This window comes from Callithrix jacchus, chromosome 5 (assembly GCF_049354715.1).
Source record: "Callithrix jacchus isolate 240 chromosome 5, calJac240_pri, whole genome shotgun sequence".
Taxonomy (NCBI): Eukaryota; Metazoa; Chordata; class Mammalia; order Primates; family Cebidae; genus Callithrix; species Callithrix jacchus.
The window spans coordinates 140,224,100-140,240,945 of NC_133506.1; the positions used below are offsets into that span (position 1 = coordinate 140,224,100).

Sequence of the window (16,846 nt, forward strand, 5' to 3'; positions counted from 1 at the left end):
AATTCTATGAGTTACCTGATATCTTTCCAAAAAGACTCCTTTGCGGCCTGGTGTGGTGGCCCAAGCCTGTAACCCTGGCACTTTGGGAGGCTGAGGCGGGCAAATCACGAGGTCAAGAGATCAAGACCAACCTGGCCAACATGGTGAAACCATGTCTCTACTAAAAATACAAAAATTAGCTGGGCATATGGTGCATGCCTGTAGTTCCAGCTAGTCGGGAGGCTGAGACAAGACCATTGCTTTAACCCTGAAGGTGGAGGTTGCAGTGAGCCGAGATCACATGCCGTTGCACTCCAGCCTGGCGATAAGAGTGAGACTCCATCTCAAAAAAAAAAAAAAAAAAAAAGACTCCTTTTCTGCTTAGTCAACAAGAATTGGCTTTTCTTGGCTGCAGCAAAGCATCCTGAATAGTACCATAGAGGTCAGTCATACTGTGAAGGGCCTTCTAAGCCACACAATGGAGTATAGACTTTGTCCAAAAGTCAAGGCAGAGTGGGGAGGGAAGACTGGGTGGAGAATCATTGAGTGAGAGCAAGCTGGAAGACAGAAGAGTAGAGAGAAAGCAGTGAAAAAAGGCAGGAAGCTATGGTAACAGGGCAAGTGAGAGAAGAGGCTACTAGACCCTCTAGGTTGTAAGGTGAAGGAGAAAGGTACAGTTATTGGAGAGAAATGCAGCAGTTCAGGTCGAATTATTGATGAACATCAGACAGCCAAGACCCAAAAACACTGACCCTAAACCCATGAGAGCATCAGCCTCATGTAGGAAATCAGCCTGCAGGGGCCCCTCCTTCACCACCTTCTGCTAAACAGATGTTCCCAGGCTGGTGCTCTGCATTCCTGGCTGCAACTGCATCACCAGCTGACCTGGGTGAAAAAGGAAATGTCACAAGCCTCTTGCCAGAGCCACTGAGCCTCACCTGCAGGCCATAGCCAAATTCTGCTAGCCGTATATGTCAGATCTAACTCCACCTCCGCTTGCTCCTTGTTGTCCTTGGCCACCACCTGGACTGCACGTCATTCTGGCCAGCAGCATATCTTGGTCCAACCCCTCCGAAGGCCCACTGGAATTTCTGTTTTGTGATTAGCAGACGCCCCATATATTCCACTTATTTTTCCAATATTCTCCCCACCTCTGCTTTCACAGAAAATGGATTGTTCTTTAAGGATACTGCTTCCTGGGAGCCCTATCAGTTTAAGGTTATTTATTTTCTCACAGCTCAGGGATGTCTGAGTCAGAAGGCAGGGATGGTGGTTTCTCCTTGGTTTTTGCACCCTCTTGCAAATCTTCTGCAGCTGTGAATCTTGTGCCATCTGGTATACTCTTTTCCAAACTCTTCCAACTTCCTCTTTGCTTTGCCTCAGTCTTTGCTGCCTGGCTCACAGAGACCTCTCCACTTATTCCAGTGGCTTCAAACCTTGGACTACTTATCTGAAATGGCTTTCTTCTCAATGGCTTCCTCCATACCCATCATCAAACCCTGAACCTTATTACCAGCTCAAAACTGTTCCACTTCCATCATCACTAATTCAAAAAGCTGAAGTAACTCTATTGCAACTGCTCTAACTTCATCAAGACGTCTAACTCCTCCACTTTCTTCCTATTCATTGGCCCCATTCATTTACTATATTTATATTAAATTAATACAAATAATAAAATTTAATACATAAATTAATATAAATTTAAAAATTAATGTAAATTATTATTTATATTAAATTTCATGTTGATGATGGTAACAGAGTCCTTTCTTTGCAACTGCCCCCAACAGATTTCAGCCTTGGGTACATTTCTCCATCTGTCTTTTCCAAGTCTGTACCTGATGAAGATCAGTGGAAAATGTGGCTGTGAGAGTACCAGCAAGGCAGATGCTCACCACTATAAATTCACAGTTGTTGGTATCAACTGAGCACCTAAACTTACCAAGCGATGTTACTGCATTTCTCTAGTTAACGTCTCTCCTCGTCTCTGCTTATTCTAGATCTTCTCTACTCTTTTTCCACCTTGGAACCTCTTCCACTCTCCTCCCTTTTAGCCATCTCCCCTGCACCTTCAAATGCTTTCTACTGGATTATTTCCTTTAGTATTAAAACATGCTCTAATATGGTCTATCTTTTAAAAGAAACCAAGAACAACTCTCCTTGGGCTCGCTTGCTATCTACTAGTGCTTTCTTTCTTCTCATTCACAGCCAGGCTTCTTGAGTTTCAGTGTCCATTTACTACTTAATCACCAATTACCCAGGCCACTCTGTGCAGTCAGGCTTACACACCACCGTTTCATTAAAAGAGCTCTTGCTAAATGAACAGGGACCTTCATATGGCTAAAGACCGTGAAATGTCTTTGGTTCAACTGACTTGACCTTTCCCAACCATACAATATGGTCATCACTCCCTCCTTTTTGACTTTTTTTTTAATTCAGAATGCCAGATAGCTTCCATTACCTTCACTTTCCTGGTTTTGGTCAAGTATGTCTGATCATTAAACAGAATCATTAGGGGCTCATCTTCTACACAATCTTTAAATATTACTTTTCCATGGCTCAATTTTTGACTCTCTTTTCCTTCCCCTCTATGTCCTCCTTCCCTGTAAGCAATCTCACTCACACCTAGGCTTCAAATCCATCTGTTTTAGGAGCTACTGAATAACAAGTGTATATCTCTAGATAGGATCATTCTTTTTCTTTTTTTTAAGAGACAGTCTCACTCTGTTGCCCAGGCTGGAGTGCAGTGGCATGATCATAGCTGAATGCAGCCTCCAAACTCCTGGGCTCAAGGGATCCTCGTGCCTCAGCCTTCTGAGTAGCTAAGACTACAGGTGTGTACCACCACACCTGGCTCATTTTTATTTATATGTAGAGACAGGGTCTTGCTATGCTGCCCAGGCTCATCTTGGACTTCTGGCCTCAAGCAATCCTTCCACATTGGCTTCCCAAAGTGCAGGTACAGATGTGAGCGACCACACCAGGCCTGAGGATCTTTTCTCTGAGCTTTATAATAAAACTGTATATACTCAGCAAGTGCCTAGTCAACATCTCTATTTGCATATTTTACAGGCATCTGAAACTCAACATGTTCAAAACTAAGCTTATGTTCTCTCTTAAACCTGTTTCTCCTCCAGTATTCTCCATACTAATAAATGGTGTTAGCTTTCATCCTATTACTCTTGCCAAAGCTGGGATTCATGCTTGCTGCTTGCTACCTATTCACCCCAACTCTCTATATACTTAATTACAAGCCCTGACAATTCATTTAATAAACCAATAATTGAAAGCCAACTTGGTTCAACACTTATTCTAAGTCCTGGAAATAGAGTCTAGAACAAAAAAAAAAAACAAAAATGCCCATTCCTGTGGAGCTTGAATTGTAGTAATATAAGCTAGGTGACTCTAACATTCTGTCTGGCAATAATATTTGTGTTCAGTAAATATGATAGCTACACTACAGTGTTTAAAATGAAGGTGACTGAGCACTCCCTGGGCAAGTAACTGTATCATGCTTAAAGAGCAACCAAGTTGAAAGAACTTGAATTTGTTTCTAATTAAAAATAATTTTTTGAGGGGACTGGAAATTTATAGTTTGGAGATCGAGAGATAATGAAAATTGTCTCTATTGAGGGGCAGTAACTTGAAATAAGGCCCCCCAGTATTCACTAATTAATTCAACAAATATTTCTTGAACAACTGCTATGAGCTGGGTACAGTATATTGCTAGATACTATTCAGAATTGTGTTAGATTTTACACTACTTGCAAGCTAACAAGCTAGTCTGACAGTTCCATAAATGCTGGCAGAAAACACCTGAGTCAGAGAGAAAGGACTTATTTTTCACAGCACAGCCACCAGCCTGTTTCATATTCCCTTTGGTTTCCCTTTCCCCCCAAGACCCATGAGGACAGTCCCGGTGGATGCCGTACACGTGATTGGTTTTACCACCCAGGTACACCAAGTTGAGGAAATCCCTAAACTTCCTCTCAACATGCTCAGCCTTTGCCCTCGAGGGTGACATTATCTTTATTATACTGAACAGCAACAATTTGTTCCGGAAGAAGACAATTAACTTAACCTTCCAAAACTGTTCCCTGAAAAGGTGTATTAATCAGAGTTCCCTATAGAAACAGATCCAATACGATGCACACTGCAGAGATTCATTTGAAGGAATTGGCTCATGCAATCGGGGAGGCTGGCAAGCCTAAAATTTGCAAGTCAGGTTAGAGACCCAGGAAAGGGCTGAAGGCAGTCTGGGGGCAGGATTCCTTCTTCCTCAGAGGACCTTAGTTTTTTCTCTTACGACTTTCCCTTGACTGGATGAGGGCCACTTAACTATTAATTACATCTTAAAAAAATACCTTCTAGAGTGGTGTCTGACCAAAACCCGGGTTCCACAGAGTAACCCAGCTGACACATGAAACTAGTCATAATAGTCTAGAACAAAGGCAGCCAGTGCCTCTCCTCACAAAACATGGGAAAGTGCAGGGGACCCATGGAGAATTGTCTCCCAACACTAAATATATACATGAGACGGCGTTTTGCTCGTTGCCCAGGCTGGATGGAGTGCAATGGCATGATCTCAGCTCACTGCAATCCCTGCCTCCCGGGTTCAAGCGATTTTCCTGCCTCAGTATCTCGAAGAGCTAGGATTACAGACTCGTGCCACCACGCCCGACTAGTTTTTGTATTTTTAGTAGAGATGGGGTATCACCATGTTGGCCAGGCTGGTCTCGAACTTCTGACCTCAGGTGATCTTGGTTTCCTCTCCTTCCCCTTCCCCACAGAGGCCGCCCCCGCGGAGCCACTCTGGGCCCTCCTTCCTCCTGTTCACACTGGCCGCGCGCCACTCCCTGCCCGCCTTCTTCACACAGGCCACCTCCAGCTTCCCAACCCCCGGCGTTCCCTTCCACTAGAGGGCCCGGCCCCCTGCCCTCTCCTCCATCTTTCTCCCCCGACCGGCCCGCTTCCCGTAAGCCGCTAGCACCGTCCCCCCAACAACCTCCGCCGGCCGCCGCCACTCCAGTACCAGGGAGGACTAGGCTCCCTGCTCTCGGCCCCGCAGTTCTCCACCCCCACCCAACTTCCCCGCGCGCCCCGAGCCTCTAGCTTCCCGCCGCGCTCCTCCCCGCCCCCGCGCTTCCGGCCCCGCCCACCACCGCGCGGAGGACTGTGGGAGCGGCTTCCTTGGATTTCGCTCTTGGCAACGGCTCGGCATCGCGCTTTGGCCAACCACCACGTAGACGCTGGGCCCGACTAACTGTTACCCACTTCCCTCAACGTGAGGTAGGAGAAGGGCGCGGGGGCCTAGCACCTCAGGGCCCCTGGCAGCTGTGCCCCTGCGGCGTCCTGGGCGCCAAGCCCGGCCGAGGGCCCCTTCGCCCATCTCCCGCCCACCCCGGCCGGCTCCTCGGCGATCTGAGGCGGGGCCTGGAATGGACTGGGCTTGCCCCTGTTTTTCTCCCACTTGGGGCTGAGTGCATCCCTCAGGCGCCGGAGGCGTCTGCCCAGAAACGCGGCGGTCGGTGTCTCCAGCCCAGGCTTTCCTTGTTCCTCTGAACTGGGACGGGCGTCGCTGACCGCTTGGCGATGGCTGCCCCAAGTCCCAGTCACACCTGACGGGGAAACTTCAAACCCAGTTAGAACATTGCACTAGCTCTGGAATTACACAGCAGAGACGGGTGCACATCGCTTTTTGATATTCGTGTTAGATAAAGCACTTGCAATTGCCTGATTAGGCGGGCGCGGTGGCTTATGCCTGTAATCCCAGCACTTTGGGAGGCCGAGGCGGACAGATCACGAGGTCAGGAGGTCGAGACCAGCCTGGCCAACATAATGAAACCTCAGTCCTACTAAAAATACAAAAATTAGCTGGGTGTGGTGGCACGAGCCTGTAATCCCAGCTGCTCGAGAGACTGAGGCAGGAAAATCCCTTGAACCCGGAGGCGGAGGTTGCAGTGAGTTGAGACTACGCCATTGCGCTCCAGCCTAGATGACAGAGTGAGACTCCGTCTCAGATTAAAAAAAAGAGAAATTGCCTGATAAAAGTTGAATCAGAAGTAAAGATAAAAGTACACAACAGAATGCAAAAAGCGTGTGCCTAGCCTCACAAAGATGGAAACATCCCCAAAACATGAAGTACTGTTGTCCCAAGATTCTGTGCCTAAAACGGCATTTCTATTAGTCCAATTTTCCGGTTGTGACCTTATTGTTTCCTTGAGAAGCTGCAGTAGGCATCTAAGAAGTAGACCCAGGGTGTCCAGTGATTTGGCTTCTCTGGGCTACATTGGAAGAATAATTGACTTGGGTCACACATAAAATACACAACACTAAGATAGCTGGTGAGCTTTAAAAAAATCGCAAAAAACCTCATACTGCTTTCAGAAAGTTTACGAATTTGGGCCGTATTCAAAGCCATCCTGTGCCATGTGCTGGCCGCAGTTGGACTAGCTTGAAGAAGTCAGTAGAAGAGTATTAATGAACATAACTTTCACTTTAAAAAAGGGTTTTACTAGCATTTAGTTTATATTAAATATAGATGGCATCATCCCCAGATTATTTCAACATGGGAGGTTTGTTACATGTATAAGCTGCTTTGGAAATAGCCTGGAGAAGACAGAAACCCTGGGTTTTATAGCAACAGTTGTTCTGCCACCATCGCTCTTAGCCATGCTTGATTTCCTGTACTTTTCCCGGCCTCACTTTCCACATCTTTTAATATTTGTATGTTCCACAAGATGTCTATTCAACTAAGGTCTCTTTCAAGTCAAACCTTTTAAAAATCTGGTTACAACCTAGCAGAAAGGATTTCTCATTCTAAAAGTTGCTGCTTTCTATAACTTACGTATCAACTAAACTGACTTAAATAGGGTTAATCAAAAAAAAAAAGTTTGGATTAACTTTAGGGTTAATCCAAAAGTTATTCAGAATAGTGGTTCTCAAAGTGTGGTCCCCAGACCAGCAGCCTCAGCATCACTTGGGTTTGAGAACCACTGGTTTAGTATTCTGAAGTAAAGCTTTTAATTAAAAACTATTTAACATATTTTTTACCAGTGACTTTTAATACCTCTTGAAGCTATTTTGGAATGACCATTTCTATCTGGGTGACATTTGCCCTCATAGTAGTTAATTTTCATCTTAAAAAAGTAATGAGAAATTAACTCAAAATGGATCGATGACCTAATTATAAGAGCTAAAACTGTAAAATTATTAGAAAAAAACATAGGTATAAATATTCTTGACCTTGGTTTAGGCTGGGTGTAGTGGTGTTCACCTGTAATCCCAGCTACTCGGGAGGCTGAGGCCGGAGAATCTCTTAAACCCAGGAAGCAGAAGTTGCAGTGAGCCGAGACCAGGCCATTGCACTCTAGCCATCTGAGTGAGACTCCGTCTCAAAAAAAAAAAGGCAATTCTTTCTTAGATATGATAGCAAAAGTACATGCAATCAAAGAAAAAATAAATTATATATCATCAAAACTTAAAACTTGCGCTTCAAAGGATAGCACAAAGAATGTAAAATGATGAGGCATAGAATGAGAGAAAATATTTGTAAATCATTTATATAATATTTAATATCCAGAATATATACAGGATCCTTGTGATTTGTATGATAACCAAATTTTTAAGAATGGGCAAAAGATCTGAACAGACATTTCTCCAAAGAGACAGAAATGGATAATAAGCAGATTAAAAGATGCTCAACATTTTTAGTCATCAGGGGAATGCAAATCAATGCTACAATGAGATACCGTTTCATACCCACTAGAATTGCTATAATCAAAACAGGAACAGTACCAAGTATTGGCCAGGACATGGATGAATTGGAAACTTCATGCATTGCAGGTGGGATGTGAAATAGTTCAGCCACTTTGGAAAACAGTCTGGCTATTCCTCCAAAAATTAAACATAGAGTTGCTATATGACCCAGCAATACCATTCCTAGATACGTTTCCAATACAATTGAACATATATATTTGTGCTAAAACTTGTACACACATAATCATAGTGATGTTCATAAAAGTCAAAAAGTGGAAACAATCAAAACATCCATAAACTAATGAATGAATAAGCAGAATGTTGTAGATGTATTATTTAGGCATAAAAAGTAATGAAATATTGATACATATTACTACATGGATGAACCTTGAAAACATGCTAAGTGAAAGAGACCAGACACAAAGGCCACATATTGTATAATTTCCCTAACATGAAATGTCCAGAATTGCCAAATCCATAGAGACAGATAATAGATTAATGGTTGCCAGGGACTGGGGAAAGGGAAGGGAGGCATGGAGACTGACTGCTAATGGGCCCCAGGTTTCTTTATGGGGTGATAAAAATGTTCTGGAATTACATATTGGGGTGGTTGCACAACCTTGTGAGTATACTAGAAACCACTGAATGTGCACCTTGAAAGTTAAATTGTATGGTATGCAAACTATAGCTCAAAAACTAATAATTTTGTTAGTTTTAAAAATATATAAATAATTTTTAAAGGTTATGAGAAGCCACATACATGTGGTATTATGCTGAGCAAAAAGATTAAGCTGAAAAATTCTTAGGAATTTGCTGGTATACTAAAAATGTACAGGCCTTAAAGAAAATATGTATTTGCTTTAAAGAAAATACATTTCTTGGATACTAGCAGTATTACATTCCTTGGGTAATTAGCCCTCCTCCACCTCCCACTCCCCAAATTGTCTAAAATATTGACTTGATTTGAATGATACTTCCAAGAATCCTTGCCAGATTCTCTAGTAACTATTAGATTTACGATATATGTATTTGGTAATTTCATTTCCCCCATGCCCTGTCGAAGTCAAAATTAAAAAGGAGATATGAGTCTTGAAATTTTACATTTTTATTTGGGAAGGAAGAATTACAGTTTGGGGACCAGGTTGTCTTTGGTATGTCTGAAGAACAAAGAGAAGTTTGGAGGTTTTATCAGAAGGAGAAATGTTTTATAATGCTATTTGAGAAAGACCACTGGAACCAGTGAGGTTATGGGAAGCTGACAAGTTCTAATTGGTAAGTGACTGTGGTAGGTAGAATTAGTCCTATATTTGCAGCAAGTTATCTCAGCAGCTATAAATAAAATTGGCCTCAGGTTAAACCAGGCTGTTTCAGCAGCCAGACTTGCAGAGAATTCCATTCTTTGAGCCACGTTACATGTCCTGAGTGCTTCCCCACCACCCCACCCCAGCTTCTTGACTATTTTAGTTGGGTATGACAAGAATGACTCAATTTGTATGATCAACTTTCACACTTGGTTTCACTTTACTTTGATATCTTTTTTTTTTCTGTCTTGCATTTTTTTCTCTATATTTCATTATGAAAATTTTCAAACGTGCAGCAAGGTTTAAGAATTTCATGGTGAATGTTACTCCTGCTACCTAGATTCCACCACTAACCTTTTTTCTATATTTGCTTTATCATATACTTATCCATTTACCTACCCCTCAATCCAGCTATCAATCCATCTTTTTTATTTATTTATTTTTTTTTTTAAGAGACAGAGTCTCACTCATCCTCAGGTTGGAGTGCAGTGGCACTATCTCAGTTCATGCAACCTCTGCCTCTTGTGTTCAAGCAATTCTTGTGCCTCAGTCTCCTGAGTAGCTAGAATTACAGGCATGCAGCACTATGTCCTACTAGTTTTTGTATTTTTAGTAGAGATGGGGTCTTATCATGTTGGGCAAGCTGGTCTCAAACTACACCCATCTCAGCCTTCCAAAGTGCTGGAATTACAGGTGTGAGCCACTGTGCCTGGCCTAAGCCATCTTATTTTATGTATTTTAAGCTAAATTACAGGTATTACACATTCCCTTAAATACCAGCATGCATATCAATTATACAGTTCAATATTTCCTTATAGTTCTTACTTTTGAGACAAAATTTATAAAGCAGAAATCTCAAGTATTCAATTTGCTGAGTTTTCACAAATGCATACACCTGTGTGACTCAAACCCTTGCCAATATATAGAACATTTATCATCACCCCAGACAGTTCTCTCATGTCCTTTTCCATTCAGTTTCTCCTCCCTACCCCCAAGAAGCAACCACAGTTCTGATGGTTTTCTACCACAGATTACTTTTGCCTGTTTGAGAACTTCATATAAATGAAACAGTGCATAATGTACCGCTTTATGTAAGGCTTCTTTCACTCAGCATAATTGGGATTCTTTTTTATGGCTGAATAGTACTTCATTGTGTAAGTGTGCCACATTTTGCTTGTCCGTTTTACTGATGGGTATCTGGTCTGTTACTGATTTTGGAGTATTACTAATAAAGCAGTGACAAAGAAAAGAAATGTTTAATTTGAAGAATGGGAATCTCCTCTAAATTACCAGGTCCAGAGAGGCATGGGAGTGAAACAGCAGTCACATCTCTCTTACTTTCTTGGGCCAAGTAATCATGTCTTAAAACTTGCTTGTTATTGCCACCAGTAGCTATAAATTAATCACATTCTGGATACCATAATCCCTACACTGTAGCCAATCACTAATCAATATTATTTTTGTAAACCAGTGTGAATTTCTTTTTTTTCGAGACAGATTCTCACTCTGTCACCCAAGCTGGAGTGCAGTGGCACAATCTCTCCTCACTGCACCCTCCACCTCCTGGGTCCAAGCAATTCTTCTACCTCAGCCTCCTGAGTAGCTGGACTACAGGCACATGCTAACACGTCTGGCTGATTTTTGTATTTTTAGTAGAGAGGGGTTTCACCATATTGGCCAGGCTGGTTTCAAACTCCTGACCTCATGATCCACCTGCCTTGGCCTCCCAAAGTGCTGGGATTACAGGCATGAGTCACCATACCTGGCCAACCAGTGAGAATTTCTGACAAATAGCTTTGTATCATCCCACTCCCACCCCCACTTTTTTTGCCTTTAAAAATCTGCTGCTTGTAACAAAGGCTGAATGGAGCACCTGTACAATGTTACATGAAGTCTGAGTCTTATGGGCAGCTGTCCTTATTTTGGCTCAAGTAAACTCTTTAGCATTATATTTTATGCCTCAGTTCCTTTCTTTAGGTTGACAGCTGCCATGAACATTTGTATACAAATCTCTTTGTAGACATAGGTTTTCATTTCTCTTGAGTAAATATTTCTCAGTGGGTCATAAAAGGTACTTGTTAATTTTATGAAATTGAAAGACTTTTCTCCCAAACAGTACTGTTTTACACTCCCATCAGCAATGTATGAGTACTATGGCTGCTCCACATCTTATGCTGACATTATGTGTTTTTGGCCTTTTTAATTTTAGACATTCTGTTGGGGGTGTGGTGGTTTCTGCCTTGCATTTTAATTGACTCTTGCATACCTTTCTTCTGCTCTTGATACTAAGCTCTGAAATTCAGGACAATCAGTTGTACCCCCTCTAGTATGTTCTTTTAGTGTCATAGTTGTGAATTAAATGTGAAATGAGGGTAATAATATTTTGATACTTAGTTTTGGGAATTTGATGTGAAAAAAATTGAGGCTATGAAAATATATATAGATAAATTTGACCAGAAATGTCATTAAATAGTTATACTTTATTGGAATTAAGAGTTATTTCTGGCCTGGCCAGAAATAATTAGCTGGGACTACAGGCGCACACCACCACTGGTGGCTTACACTAGTAATCCCAGCACTTTGGGAGGCCAAAGCAAGAGGATCACTTGAGCTCAAGAGTTTAAGTCCAGCCTGGGCAACATAGAGAGACCCTATCTTTTCAAAAAAATTAAAGCTTAGTTAGATGTGGTGGCATAAGCCTGTAGTACCAGCTACTCAGGAAGCTGAGGTGGAAGGATCACTTGTGCCAGAAAGGTCAAGGCTACGGTAAGCTGTGATTGTGTCACTGCATTCCAGCCTGGGCAACAGAGCAAGACATATAACAAAAAAAAAAATTATTTTTTATACCAAGAATTTATTTACATTGCCAATTTTTCCTAGGTACAAATGATGCAAAATGTGCACCTGGCTCCAGAGACAGATGAAGATGATCTTTATTCTGGCTATAATGACTACAATCCAATCTGTGATATTGAGGTAACAAAAGCTAGTTGTTCTTTACATTGGTCTTTGTTAACCAGCCGGTTTAGGAAGATTGTGGATTTGAGAGTTCTTTATTATGTGTTAGATTAAATAAGCTAATCCAAAAACATAGAAAAGTGCTATTACAGAAAACTCTACTGACTTCTGCCAAAAATAATAATTGCAGCAGAAGGAAAGATCCCGAGACAGGTTACAAAAATAAATTAAGGTTAGGCCAGGTGTGGTGACTCAAGCTGTAATCCCTGCACTTAGGGAGACCAAGGTGGGCGGATCACCTGAGGTTGGGAGTTTGAGACCAGCCTGACCAACATGGAGAAACCCCGTCTCTACTAAAAATACGAAAAAATTAGCTGGGCATGGTGGTGCATACCTGTAATCCCAGCTACTTGGGAGGCTGAGGCAGGAGAATTGCTTGAACCCAGGAGGCAGAGGTTGTGATGAGCTGAGATCGCACCATTGCACTCCAGCCTGGGCAACAAGAGTGAAACTCCGTCTCAAAACAAAAAACAATAACAAAAATGAAGTAAGGTGAATTATATACTTGTATTCTTCAGCACTAGCTATCCAAATGTGTAAAAGATCATGTGAAAGTTTTTTTTTTTTAATTGTACTTTAAGATCTGGGGTACTTGTGCAGATCTTACAGGATTGTTGCATAGGTACACACATGCTATGGTGGTTCGCTGTCTCCATTCCCCATCACCTACATCAGGCATTTCTCCTAGTGTTATCCCTCCCCAACTTCCCACCCCTTAACAGACCCTAGTGTGTGACATTCCCCTCCCTGTGCCCATGTGTTCTCATTGTTCAGTACCCACCTGTGAGTGAGAACATGCAGTGTTTGGTTTTCTGTTCTTGGGTCAGTTTGTGAGAATGACGGTTTCCAGATTCATCCATGTCCCTACAAAGGACAGGAATTCATCATTTTTTATGGCTGCATAGTATTCCGTGGTATATATATATATACCACATTTTCTTTGTCCAGTCTATTGTTGATGGGCATTTTGGTTGGTTCCAGGTCTTTGCTATTGTAGACAGTGCCTCAATGAGCATATGTGTGCATGTATCTTTATAATAGAACTATTTATAATCCTTTGGGTATATACCCAGTAATGGGATTGCTGGATCAAATGGAATTTGTATTTCTGGATCCTTGAGGAATCGCCATACTGTCCCTGGGATGAAGCCTACTTGATTGTGATGGATAAGCTTTTTGATGTGCCGTTGAATTCGGTTTGCCAGTGTGATTTTTGCATTGATGTTCATCATGGATATTGGCCTGAAGTGTTCTTTTTTAGTTGTGTCCCTGCAAAGTTTTGGTATCAGGATGATGTTGGTCTCATAAAATGAGTTAGGGAGGATTCCCTAGTTTTGTATTGTTTGGAATAGTTTCAGAAGGAATGGTACCAGCTCCACTTTGTCTGGTAGGATTTGGCTGTGAACCCGTCTGGACTTGGACTTTTTTTGGTTGGTAGGCTATTAATTGCTGCCTCAATTTCAGCCTTGTTATTGGTCTCTTCAGGGTTTCAACTTCTTCCTGGTTTAGTCTTTGGAGGGTACAAGTGTCCAGGAATTTATCCTTCTTCCAGATTTACTGGTTTATAGAGTTGTTTGTAGTAATCTCTGATAGTAGTTTATATTTCTGTGGAATCGGTGGTGATATCCCCTTGATTGTTTTTTATTGCATCTATTCAATTCTTGTCTCTTTTCTTTTTTATTAGTCTGGCTAGTGGTCTATTTTGTTGATCTTTTCAAAAAACCAGCTCCTGGATTTATTGATTTCTTGAAGGGTTTTTTTGTGTCTCTACTTCCTTCAGTTCTGCTCTGATCTTAGTTATTTCTTGTCTTCTGCTTGCTTTTTTTGATCTTGCTCCTCTAGCTCCTTCAATTTTGATGATAGGGTGTCAATTTTAGATCTTTCTTTTCTTTTCATGTGGCATTTGTTGCTATAAATTTCCCTTTAGACACTGCTTTAAATGTGTCCCAGAGATTGTCGTATGTTGTGTCTTTGTTTTCATTGGTTTTAAACAACATCTTTATTTCTGCTTTCATTTCATTGTTTATCCAGTGTCATTCAGGAGCCATTTGTTCAGTTTCCATGTAGTTGTGCAGATTTGAGTGAGTTTCTTAATCCTGAATTCTAATTTGATTGCACTGTGGTTTGAGGACTGTTTGTCATGATTTCCAATCTTTTGCATTTGCTAAGGAGTGATTTACTTCCAATTATGTGGTCAATTTTAGAGTAAGTGTGATGTGGTGCTGAGAAGAATGTATATTCTGTTGATTTGGGGTGGAGAGTTCTGTAGATGTGTATTAGGTCTGCTTGGTCCAGATCTGCATTCAGGTCCTGGATACCTTGTTGATTTTCTGTCTTGTTGATCTAATATTGACATTGGAGTGTTAAAGTCTCCTACTATTACTGTGTGCAAGTCTAAGTCTCTGTGTAGGTCGTTAAGAACTTGCTTTATGTATCTGGGTGCTCCTGTATTGGGTGCATATATATTTAGGATAGTTAGCTCTTCTTGTTACATTGATTCTTTTACCATTATATAATGCCCTTCTTTGTCTGTTTTGATCTTTGTTGGTTTAAAGTCTGTTTTATCAGAGACTAGGATTGCAACCCCTGCTTTTTTTTGCTCTCCATTAGCTTGGTAAATCTTCTTCCATCCCTTTATTTTAAGTCTGTGTGTGTCTTTGCACATAAGATGGGTCTCCTGAATATAGCACACCAATGGGTCTTGACTTTTTATCCAGTTTGCCAGTCTGTGTCTTTTGATTGGGGCATTTAGTCTGTTTACATTTAATGTTAATATTGTTATGTGTGAATTTGATCCTGCCATTTTGTTACTGACTGATTGTTTTGCTCGTTAGTTCACACAGTTTCTTCATTGTGTCATTGGTCTTTACCATTTGGTACATTTTTGCAGTGGCTGGTACTCCTTTCTGTGTTTAGTGCTTCCTTAACGAGCTCTTGTAAGGCAGGTCTGGTGGTGACAGAATCTCTCAGCAATTGCTTGTCTGTAAAGGATTTTATTTCTCCCTCACTTATGAAGCTTAGTTTGGCTGGATATGAAATTCTGGGTTGAAAGTTCTTTTCTATAAGGATGTTGAATGTTGGCCCCCACTCTCTTCTGGCTTGTAGTGTTTCCGCCAAGAGATCTGCTGTGAGTCTGATGGGCTTCCCTTTGTGGGTGACCTGACCTTTCTCTCTGGCTGCCCTTAGCATTTTTTCCTTCATTTCAACCTTGGGGTTGCTCTTCTTGAGGAGTATCATTGTGGTATTCTCTCCTGGATTGTGGGTTGCAAAGGCCCTGGGAGAAGCATAGTGTCTGAACTGGAGTGCCGAAGGGGTAAAGTCTCTGATCCTCAGGCCAGTTGCACTTCCTGGGTGGGGCAGTGCCCCACTCTGCCTCAGTTTGCCATCCTTGGGCTACACCCACTGTCCAACCAGTCCCATTGAAATGAACCTGGTACCTCTGTTGGAAATTCAGAGATCACTCACCTTCTGCATCTCTCTCCTTGGGAACTGTGCTCTGGAGCTGTTCCTATTCAGCCATCCTGGCAGAAGTCTGAATACAAGTATTTAAAATTAAGGTTTTTTTTAAAAAAATTCTAAAGTTGAAACGTCATGGGTTTTTTTAATTTTTAATTTTTGTGAGTACATAGTAGGTGCATGTATTTATGGGGAATATGGGATATTTGATACGGGCATACAATGTGTAATAGTCACATAAGAGTACATAAGGTTTCTGTTACATCAAGCATTTATCCTTTGTGTTTCAAACAATCCAATTATATTCTGTTAGTTATTTTTAAATGTACAATTACATTACTGACTATAGTCACCTTATTTTGCTACCAAATAGTAGATCTTATGCATTCTTTCTTTCTTTTTTTTTTTTGCACCCATTAACCATTAACCATCCCCACCCCCACCCCTGCCACTACCCTTCTCAGCCTCTGGAGTCATCCTACTATTCTCTATGTCCATGAGTTCAGTTGTTTTAATTTTTAGATCCCACAAATAAGTGAAAATATGTGAAGTTTGTCTTTCTGTGCCTGGCTTATTTCACTTAACAGAATGGCCTCCAGTTCCATCCATGTTGTTGCAAATGACAAAATCTCATTCTTTTTTATGGTTGGATAGTTCTCCATTACATATATATATATATGTGTGTACATTTATATATATATATACATTTTCTTTATCCATTTGTGTTTTGACAAACAGGTTGCTTCCAAATCTTGACTGTTGTGAATATTGCTGCAACAAACATGAGAGTACAGATATCTCTTTGATATACTATGGTATAGTTTGTATAGTTATCCCTACCCACATCTCATGTTGAATTGTAATATCCAGCATTGGAGGTGAGACCTGGTGGGAGGTGATAGGATCATGGGAGTGGATTTCTCATGAATGGCCTAGCATTATCTTCTTGGTGCCATCCTCACCCCATGTGACATGATTGTTCCCACTTTGCCTTCTGTCATGAGTGAAACTCCCTGAGGCCTCTGCAGAAACTGAGCAGATGCTGATTTCCTGCTTGCAGAGCTTGCAGAACCACGAGCCAATCAAATCTCTTCTTCTCTTTATAAATTACCCAGTTTCAGGCATTCTTTGGTGAAAAAGTAACTGTAGTTTTTGCCATTTTAATTGCAAAAACTGCAGTTACTTTTAGCAATGCAAGAATGGCGTGGTACATACTGATTTCCTTTCTTTTGGGTATATTTCTAGGAGTGGGATTGTTGGATCATATGGTAGATCTATTTTTAGTTTTTTGAGGAACCTCTAAACTGTTCTCCATAGTGGCTATACTAATTTACATT

The 16,846-nt window shown here is 41.4% G+C and overlaps 1 protein-coding gene across 21 annotated transcripts in view; it reads left to right on the plus strand.

The window, feature by feature from the left end:
* Positions 1-5,159: 5,159 nt before the first annotated feature.
* The window catches only part of IFT88 (intraflagellar transport 88), a 133,679-nt gene continuing 121,992 nt past the window's right edge, over positions 5,160-16,846 (plus strand). For 16 of the 21 annotated variants that reach the window (XR_013536150.1, XR_013536149.1, XR_013536144.1 and 13 more), the window contains exons 1-2: positions 5,160-5,265; positions 11,916-12,011. Coding sequence is in view for 7 of the 21 variants with exons in the window: in XM_054256685.2 (XP_054112660.1) it covers positions 11,922-12,011 (90 nt within the window). In the remaining 14 variants the exon portion in view is untranslated. The remainder of the gene's footprint in view (positions 5,266-11,915; positions 12,012-16,846) is intronic. The other 5 variants (XM_078375122.1, XM_078375124.1, XM_078375123.1 and 2 more) reach the window with 1 other exon arrangement.